At 40.3% G+C, this 10179-nt stretch overlaps 1 protein-coding gene across 1 annotated transcript in view; it reads right to left on the reverse strand.

Moving 5' to 3' along the window:
• Nucleotides 1-9093, reverse strand: part of ddb1 (damage-specific DNA binding protein 1) — a 57318-nt gene extending 48225 nt beyond the window's left edge. Inside the window, exons 1-6 of the mRNA XM_084001676.1 lie at nucleotides 8918-9093; nucleotides 6139-6287; nucleotides 5051-5167; nucleotides 4447-4668; nucleotides 3864-3978; nucleotides 3569-3666 (exon numbers count right to left, since the gene is read on the reverse strand). Of these exons, the coding sequence (XP_083857802.1) occupies nucleotides 3569-3666; nucleotides 3864-3978; nucleotides 4447-4668; nucleotides 5051-5167; nucleotides 6139-6287; nucleotides 8918-8978 (762 nt within the window). The 5' untranslated portion in view covers nucleotides 8979-9093. The remainder of the gene's footprint in view (nucleotides 1-3568; nucleotides 3667-3863; nucleotides 3979-4446; nucleotides 4669-5050; nucleotides 5168-6138; nucleotides 6288-8917) is intronic.
• Nucleotides 9094-10179: the final 1086 nt, after the last annotated feature.

Genomic DNA, 10179 nt, shown 5'->3' on the forward strand with positions numbered 1-10179 from the left:
CTTTTCCTGGCATATGATTTTTTCATCTCTACTTATATAAGACTTTCATGAGCTCATCTGAAGCTATAGAAGAAACTCTACTGATGCAAACTATTGCATCTGTTGCACAGTATAACTTCCCTCCCTGAACAAAACGCCCCTTGGCTGTTGACGGGCTCACTTTTCCACTCTTGGTTAACACTTTGGGCCTCAGCCAGACTGTGCTGCAGCAAAACATCTTATGAGCCAAAGCCTCCCTTCTCCACTATCAGCACATGATAAGCCACCCAAACTTGCTGTACAATAGTAGTCATGATTGGAATTGGCATTAAAATCACTCGGTGTGACTGAGCCAGTTCTACTTTTCCTTCAAAGGAAGGTATTGTTATTGTCATTGTCTACTGTACAAGCTCAGTCAATTTCTCACTTGATTGAGCCTATACAAAACTCATTTTCCCCAATCCTCCTGACTGTTGTATTGCTTACATTTTTTTTGTCAAAGCATGGATCCGCTTTTTACTTTTTGCAGCCTCGCAAACTTCCTGCAATTCGCTCGACTGAATGGCAAGTAATTAGCTCCTTCGATTGTTGGGAGTCAGAGCGGCCTGCTGACCATCCACGGGCCGGTTTATAGAGTGTATAACACGAGCTCAGGAAACATTCAGCAAACCTCCGTGTTGGCACAACCTTTGGTGTCTCGTATTAAATTTACACTTCTCTGCACGAGTGACAATTCATTAATTAGCTGCCAAAAAAAATGTTGTTATACATCAAAGGATACCCGTCGGTGTTTTCTTGACATTGCTGATAGGGAAGTGTGTGTTTCAGCTGAATACTAATGTAACGACAGGTGTGAAAGGAAATCTAGAGCAACGAAAACTTGAGCTTCATTTATAGCGGATGGTTTCATTAGTCACACAGAACAGACGCCCCGCTGTCTCCTCCCTAAAACATCTGTTGAGCAGTGTTGGACAGTGCTCCTGTAGAAACAGACCAGTAACAGAGACATGACAGCTTGCAAGACAATTGTAGAGTCGGGCAAGCGCGCAGGCTGTTTGGGGCTTTTAAAAGACACGGCAGAGCAGCAGGACAAAGATACGAGCTGCAGCCTACGAGGAGATAACAGAAGGCTGAGAAGTGTTCGGGGCTACGCTTGTGTTGCATTTCTATTCATAACACCAGGGTCTTGCTGAGGACAAATCTGTGATGCAGTTAAACACCACAACATTCAAGCAACAGTTTTTCCTCTGAATTGCAGATTTGTAATCAACATTTCAATGTTTATTTCTAATGTGCTGGTGATGATACTTTTTTTTCTGTGCTACTGAAAATTCACAGTTACCTGCACTGCAATAAAAACAGTTAAATCTATGATACATGATTACCTACAACTAATTACTAACTAATTAAGCAGTAATAAGTGAAACAAGACAATTCATTTTTTTTTTTAAAGGATTTGCATGACTGCTGTTCAGGTAAACAGACAATTCTACAGTCAGCAATACCTAATAGCTAATAACAATAATTTATTTGTAGCAGCAATATCAACATTAAAGCAGAAGTAAGCGATCCGGTCGTTTTGGCTAACTTCTTGTCAGCCGATGGAGTTAGCAGTCCCCGCCCTCGTCCCTACGTCACCACATTCACGTGCATCCCTTGGCTGCACACACAGAGAGGACCGCCCCTTTATGCCGTTCTCTCTCCTCATTGGATAAAGGTTGTAGGATACAAGGAAAGTTTTCTCCTCGGCTTACAGCAGAGCAGAGTGACTGACAGACCCGTGTTTCAGACCAAACACTCTATATAAGTGATTGCTGTCGGAAGATATAACTATTTAAGACTTATATTAACACAAACACTCCGCTTACTTCTGCTTTAATGTAACGTTACAAGACAGAGTTGTTTTTGAGGCAAATGCAGAGACTGCTCCCTGACGGGAACGCGCATCAGCGGTTTTGCATGAATCTCAAAAACAACTCTGTCTCGTAACATTTTGTTATCATCTCATAGCGTGGTGAATGTGCATATTCACCACGTCCAACAGAGCGTTTTGGAGTTGTTGGATTGTGTATTTGATGAGTTTGATGCTCTGAGCAGCTTGCGGCTCTGCTCCGTCGTTCTAAAAATAGCTTGCACTGACAATTAAAAATAATGAACCTACTCCTAACTATAGGGATTATGGCAATGGGCCAATTTGCCAAAATGTTGAACTATCCCTTTAATATTTTATTTTTTCAATCATTTTAAAAAGGTCATTATATTGTGCAGTGCAGGGCTATGCAGGGTGTGTTGATTTGTTCAGGGCTCACAACTTTCTGCCTTTCAAATATACTGACTGACAACAGATCCATCTGCCATAGTTGATCTGACCATCAGGGGCACAGGGAGAAATCCCCTCCCGATGGTGGGTCACCTCCATCAGTCTCTTTACTGACTCTCTCTGTGTGCTGAGTCATTCAGAGTGTCCAGACTGTGCTGTTTGTGTTTGCCAATCACATTATATAATCAACCCCCAGCAAAAACAATCCAAGTCAGTGACGGTTGTTATTTGTTGGAAACTTAATTTTGATGCAAAAAGTTCAAGTTCTTACAGCAGGTGGATTACTGAACACTTTCATTAAAAGCCTGATGTTTCACCAAACAAGTGAAATCATAAAAAAAAAAAAGTTTGACTGAATTCCAAAGCAGCCATCTTAATCAGGAAAAGCCAAAGTTGCAGAAACTTGAATGAAAAAACACACATCAATCACCCCCCCCCCCCCCTTTCAGACTGACAAGTGAGTTATCAAAACAGCCAATAACTCTCACAAAGACCTCAGTTTCTTTTTCATCATAAAGGCAAAACAAAGCGGTGTAACTCTAAATTAGAAGATTCGGCATCCGAAACATCTGATTTGCTCTTTTCCAAATGTATGAGGCCATGGTACAAAAGAGCACGGAGACAGAAAGGGAATATTGTCTAATTATAGAAGCAGGATGTTGTTGAAGAGCTCCTCTGGGCCTTGAGCTTTGTTAAAGTTGCACTGCAGTACAGACTGCAACTTAATCTTGATAGCACTAAAAGCAGATGTACTGTCTGGGAGTCACCTGCCTTCAACTTCAACATCAGTTAAGAGATTTATAACAAACATACATGCACATACACCTTCAGGGTCTCCTGAATGTAGCACATTATTATGAGGTTTACATAATATTGATTCTGATGATAGTTTTACAACCACCATTTTTATTTTTGCTTCAAAGACAAATGCATCTGGAACTCTATTTGCCATAAAACCTCCCGTTTAACACGACACAGATTTCCTGGAGCCTTTTCTGCTACCAGCCCACTCATAATAACTTATGATGTTACATAAACAAAACGTTTATTCTTCATCACTCTTTGGACTTTACAAGGGGCTCTGCTCCCCTAACACTATACACAAGTCAGTTCTACATTGCAATGCAAAGATGTTAAACTATCATTCATTCCTTTCAACGGATGACTGGTGATCATATTTAAGGGTTTTACAAAGAACAACTAAATTCTAAACGTTTTAATTAGACAAAAAACAGAGTTATATTAATACCCGATATTCAATGTCTTTACCTTAATAGTGGGTGGTGCAATGGCCAAGTATTTGTCTCCATTGTGATAGGTGATGGACTCTTGTCCTATGATTATAGCTCCACCAAATGGCTCTGGCACTAAAATACAAGCACATAAGCACAAGAGTCAGTGTTTATCAAATGGTTGTTCTGAATGAAAAAGAAAACAGTTAACAAATCAGATTAAAAACAATTCTAGTACTAAATCCAGGTAAGAGGTGCAGAGCTTTCCTGTTGATTACTACTAACATCACTTACTCCTTCAGTAATGTTCACAGTGTGTATGCTCTGATTACCTGGGATGACCATTGATGCCTCAGCCTCCACGTTCTCCTGTTTCCAGGGGCCCTTGTTGAACTCCTTCTCCCTCAGAGAGACCTCGTAGGTCTTCACATGGCGTCCCTGTGGATCCTACAAGACACAACGGGACATAATGTTACGCTTCAAGGACAATCATTTACCAGCAAAGTCTTTCCTTTAAAGAGGAACTATGCAGGATTTGTAGCTTGACTATGCTACTTTTTTTTAACCCTAATTAAACACCTTTGGAGTAATTTGATTAATGACTTAACTTGTTACAAGGGAGAATGGAGGCTCTCTGCCTTCCACCTAGCATGTCAATTATTGCATCTCTTGGCTGATAAACAACTTAAGATCTGAGCCTCTGCCGAACACGAATGCGCCCAGTAACCCGTAATCTCTTGTTCATGACAGATTAAACTACCGCTCTACTGATTGCTTTCTCGCTGGCTTTGTTGTAAACAAATGCACATGGCCAGGAGGAGGGTTAGCAAAACAGCAGAAAAGCGAGTGGACTTGCATAGTTCCCCTTTAACACACACTCCTACATCCGTGTACTGTGTCTTCTTCCTACAGTACCTGGTAGATGAAGCAGACAGTCGGGGCCTGGCAGCCGTACAGGAAGTGAACGTCGATGACCTGGAGCTCCTCCAGTCTGATGTTGAAGGCCTTGAGCTCGCGGTTGTCCCGGTCCAATGGAATCACCTTGAACAAGCCGTCGTACAGCCGCAGGCCAATCATGCGGCATTCTGGGTCTACAATTCCGATAATCCCCGTCTCTGATGGACGTCCAATACGATCCTGAAAGAGAGCGTTTTGGTTTGAAAACGTTCAAGGCCGGCAGTACACTGTACTGAAACCACATTTGGTACATTCTCAGAGCACCATTGAATCCAGTGCAGCTAGTAAACACTTTTCAGCTTTTATACTAAAATGAGACCAAAGATTACCATCGACATAAAAAGAATATATGAAGAATACAATATATTTTTATATAAATATTATCTATTTAAATTATATTTAATGGGAGGTCCAATAGTACACTGTTGCATTTAATCAATATTAACAAGAGAATTTCAAAATATATACTGACTGACAAACTGCAAAAATCATCTAAATTCATGAGTCCATATTACGATACAACAGATCTGAAGAATCCTATTTGTATTGCTGTGTCACTCACCTGGACATTGCCGTGAGCACGGGTGATGATATCAATGCTCTCTCCGTTCTGTTTGTATTCTAGGATGCAGGCGTTGTACTTGGATGTGAGAATGAACAGCAGGTCTTTGCTCTCACCCTGAACAAACGAGAAGAGACACCCACAGTCATCAAAGACGGAACATGCAGAGGCCTAATTTCAATTTCATTAACATGGTTCAGTGTAACAGGTTGTCGCAGTAGTGCTGATCAAACATCCTGATTAAGTGCCTCCAGCCTAAGTAGTAGAGACAGCCCTTAACAGTGTTTGAATCCACTAGTCAGCCCGAGGACACCTAACATTATGGGACTATTATCTCTGCCAAGTTTTATAATAACCATTCATGTTAGGAAAGTATTCTGTCCCCCCATTTTATACTTAACAAATTAACATTGTGTCAAATGCACCTTCCAGATAAAACATATAATTTGTATGAGGTCATTTGTGGGTGCAATTATCAATCATTTTCACACAACATTAATCTTACTTTTTTTTTCTTTCTTTACCCTAAGCATATAAATGTAAAATTAAATGTCATTAATAACTTCACAGAGTCACTCAATAGTCAGTATGGCACAGGAGAACAGTCAGTTATCAATATATTTGCAGATTATCTTTCTGAGAATCCATGAATAAAATCAATGACACCAGATTTTGACAAAGCACACTTAAAGATGAAAAAGGAACAGAATAGGCCAGACTGTTCTGTGACTGTGGGTTAAAATTGTCTCTTTTTATTTGTTGTCTGTCTGTGTCTGTTTTGCCTTGATATTATCCGTCTATGTTCTGTTTTGTAATTGTCTATTGTATAATTTGTCGTCGCAAGGTTTTAAAGTCTTTTGTGTCTATGTTGTCATGCTGGGACTATGGCTGAAATTTAGTAGTTATGGTAAGTGCGGCGCATTTACACTGATGCTTAACATATCAATGTTGATGAATGTGCATTGTCCTGACTCAATAAATAAATAAATGAAATTAAAAACTTTGGTATGAAGTTAGGGTTGTACATTTAACCACTAGTTCTAGCAAACAATCCAACAGTCTGATACAAACACAGGCACGACATCTACCTTGGGCCTGAAGAGCTCCATGACAGCAATCTTTCCATACATGCCGACTTCTTTGACGGGCCGCAGCCCCTCTGCTGTGACCACATAGATCTCCAACCGTGTGTTTTTGGCTATGAGCAGATTTAGGTCTTCCGCAGAGGTGAAATGACCTGTAGAAAGATTAACATTTGTATCATGTTAATTATACTGTATTTAGGTGAGAGCAGCAGGAGGAAAACATATCAGCAGTACTGACTAAAATCAAAATTTTCTCTATTAAATATTTTATTTGCAGTGCAGCAACACTGGTATACAATTCTTCATTTAAAGGACATTTGGACAGAGTAGGGAACTAACAACTATTTTAACTATTAATTGTTGTATTAGTTATGATTTCAATTCCCTCAGTCTGTGAAGAGTTAAAAATGATCAAAGAAAAAACTTGACATAGGACTCTGTTATAACATATTAATAACAAAAAAAACTTCACCTTAGATATTATAACCTGCAATTTTTGTTGATAGATACTCATCTTGCCATAACCAAAAAGGAGCAATTAACTTCAGGTAGCCAAAGTTAAAAAAAAAAAAGAAGGTATATAGTATGTTTCTACTAAAAACCTGTGTATAGGGAAGGCTACTGGATAAATTGACAATTCTAATAAATTTCTGTTAATGATAATAAACAACAGTTTTAACAACACTGCTGGATACAGTACCTTATGGTAAAAAAATATAAACATATACAGCCCTGGAAAAAATAAAGAAAATGTTCTTAACTCTTTCGCGACCACACTAATTCTTCAGCACATCCGCTCAGGACCACATGTTTTTGGCTATTTGTTTACCTTTTATCTCACGTCGAACCGAACTATGTACGTCACCTAGAAACAAACGGTCTTCACTTAGTTGAAGAGTGACTTTACAACGTGCTTCTCGAAAAAACGGCGAGTTTTTCTGCCGTTTCGTTCGTGAGTACGAAGGAGGAGAAGAGAGCTGGGTTTATCCAAAAACGGAGCTCCCGCTCTAGTTTCAGAGAAAAACGCACTTTTGTGTCAAGTGGCAATCTGCTCATTTTACCGGTACCCTGCGGTGTGGCATGTCTCCCAAATCATTTCTACGGCTAAATAAATATATTTGTAGGTAAATCTGGGGGGTGTGGCAGCGTGGAGAGCAGCGGTGCAGCGGTGTGGGTCTCTGGCCGCAGCGCAGCAGCTCCGGGACACTGCTGTGTGACTGGCCGGCGATGAGTGCTCTGTGGCGGGGGCGGCCCGGTCACAGCCCCCGCTGCTCAGCGCCCGCTGCTCAGCGCCCGCTCCGCTGCACCGTGAAAACAGCCGTGATAACGGGCTTTCAGATCCGAGTCTCCAAACCAGAAACGTTTGTAAACAACACCGGAAAAACTCGCCAGATTTGTCGTCGGTCGCTTTTGTCAAAAGAGGGTTTGGAAAGTCGCCAGATTCAGCGAGAAAGTGGCAACACTGTAGCCGACAGCCCCCACAGCAGCATTCAAGGAGAACGATTACTCAAAAGAAACCAAAATCACACAGTTTATAAAAACATTATGTTTTGATTTTAGTTTAAAGCAGTTTTACATATCAGAGGACTACCATATTCACACACAGGGTACCTCAGAGTGTCTATTATCTTAATCTGTAAAAAAACGGTTTTGACGAATTTACTCGTCAGTGGTCGTGAACGTTCGGCAGGCTGTGACGAGTTTACTCGTCAATGGTCGCGAAAGAGTTAATAAATCAGCTTCTCTACATGTATGGCAGCCATCTATTGAACTCCAACACAAGCACACCTCACTCTATTTAGCTGTTCACCTGAACCAAATCATATTTAATTATGAGGAAGATTATAAATAAATAAATAAAATTATTTGCATTATACAAGGTCTGTAAACATCAGAACTTTTTTGTTATTTTGACCAGTTGCCATTTTCTGCAAATAAATGCTCTAAATGACAATATTTTTATCTCAAATTTGGGAGAAATTGTGTCAGTAGGTTATAGAATGAAACAAAAGTGTTAATTTTACTCAAACACATACCTATATGGTCTCTTAATTATTTCCAGAGCTGAATTTGATGAGTATTTAATGCAAGTGGTAAAAACAAATGTGTGCAAAATCTTAATTTGTCACGTTAGTAATTTAACCTGTCACATAAGTGTGTTGGAAAAAGTAAAAGTCTAAAATATAGAAAATAAGCAAGAAGTGTCACAACTAAAGCACGTGATGCTCAAACTCAAACCGTATTAGAGTAAAGTTACACCAGTTACACTTGTTTACGTTACACTGCAGGAACACGCTAATGGGGCGTTCAGGTACCTCACAGGCCGTGAGGTGACTCGGTGATTGTTTCACCGTCACCTTCTACGTATTGTGTATTTTGTGGTGCATCTACACGAGCTTTCTTATCATTTTCTTATCAGAAAACACGGACATCCACAGATACCGCACCCGTAGTCTGGAGTAACTGACTGGTTTGTGTTAATAATGATAATGATGAAACGTATTTTGATCTGGGGCAGCCGGATCATACAACAGCTAACGTTAAATCAGCGGATGGGACATAAACAGATGAGATACGCGTGTGTGCCATGATTTGGCTGCAGAAAACCTAGTGCTAATGTAGCAAGTAAACATTTGACTTAGCAAAACAAAAGCTAGCAGCCGCTGCGGGCCCGTCTGGATCACAGCAGTTGTAGCGCGGGAGCTCAGCTAGCACGCAGGTGGGGAAATGTTTCCCTCTGCACAACTGCAAAATAAGAAGCAAAGAAACAGCGGGTGTTTACCGGTGATGCAGGCGTTCACTGCCGTGGGCTTCTGGGCTGTTACCACGTAGTTGTACGACATGTTTCACAACAACAAAAGACAAACACCAGAGAAGTGTTTTAATCTTCCACAAGTCACAAAATCATTGATAATAAAACTCCCGGAAGTAGTTAGCCGAGCAGTTTAGGCACGGAGGATGGCGAGCTGACGGGGGCTGAGAGGCGCGCTGCCAGCGGTGGAGCGCCCCCTGTGTCGGGGAGGGGCTCCTACATTACTCAGGGTTTGTAATGTGTGATGATGGTCCGAACAAAATAATGTACATTCCTCACAGGATTTTTTTATTTTTTATGCCACCACATTTATCTGACAGCTTTAGTTATTTGCTACTTTAAATTTTTCCTGAAAAAATACAATGGACCCTCATAAAATGTATATTGATGTGGTTTAAACCATCTATGGTTTCGATTAGGGATTCAATACTGTAGTAGTTCAAAAAAGTATGGAAAGAAAAATAATTGGTAGCATATGAAATATTTGCAAAAGGGCTACACTCCCCAAGGCAGCTGGTCAGGTTTGTTTTGTGTCAGAATATACTATGGCTACACTACATTACCCAGTGTACCCATTTTCAAGCTCAATGATAAACATTTTCTGTGCCTGACTTTTTACTTAAAAAAGAACAACAATCATTTTGTCCTTGTTTAATTAGTTGCAAAATCCAGTGTGACATCCATGACAACTTATGATGGTGGGGCAATATGGCACATGTTCACACTCTCTATTTGATTATAGGCTACTATAACCCTGCACTGACACAAGATATGAAAATGACAAAATATATCTGAGACATATTGGTCATCTGGTAGGCCTAAAACAAAAAACAAAAGTGTGAACACACACTGCTGTGGCCGCCTCACTGTGGACTGTGTGTGTGTGTGTGTGTGTGTGTGTGTGTGTGTGTGTGTGTGTGTGTGTGTGTGTGTGTGTGTGTGTGTGTGTGTGTGTGTGTGTGTGTGTGTCTTTTAAGAATGGTGTGAGCTACTGCCATACATGAAGCAGATCTCTAAATGGGGAAGTTTTCAAGAGTTCAGGGTTAGGGTTAATGATGGATATGAAGATATATAAAATATATGACAGGCACAATAGAATAAATGAAATTAATGAAATGGAAATATGTTTAACGACTTGCACTGCAATTAAATATCTAGTGTACTGTAAGAGTGAGGTGTTACGACTTACTTTTTCAAGGTGCTCAACAAGTTAGGCTACTCAAAGTACACTC

Source organism: Trachurus trachurus (assembly GCF_905171665.1).
Source record: "Trachurus trachurus genome assembly, chromosome: 3".
In the NCBI taxonomy this organism is placed as follows: Eukaryota; Metazoa; Chordata; class Actinopteri; order Carangiformes; family Carangidae; genus Trachurus; species Trachurus trachurus.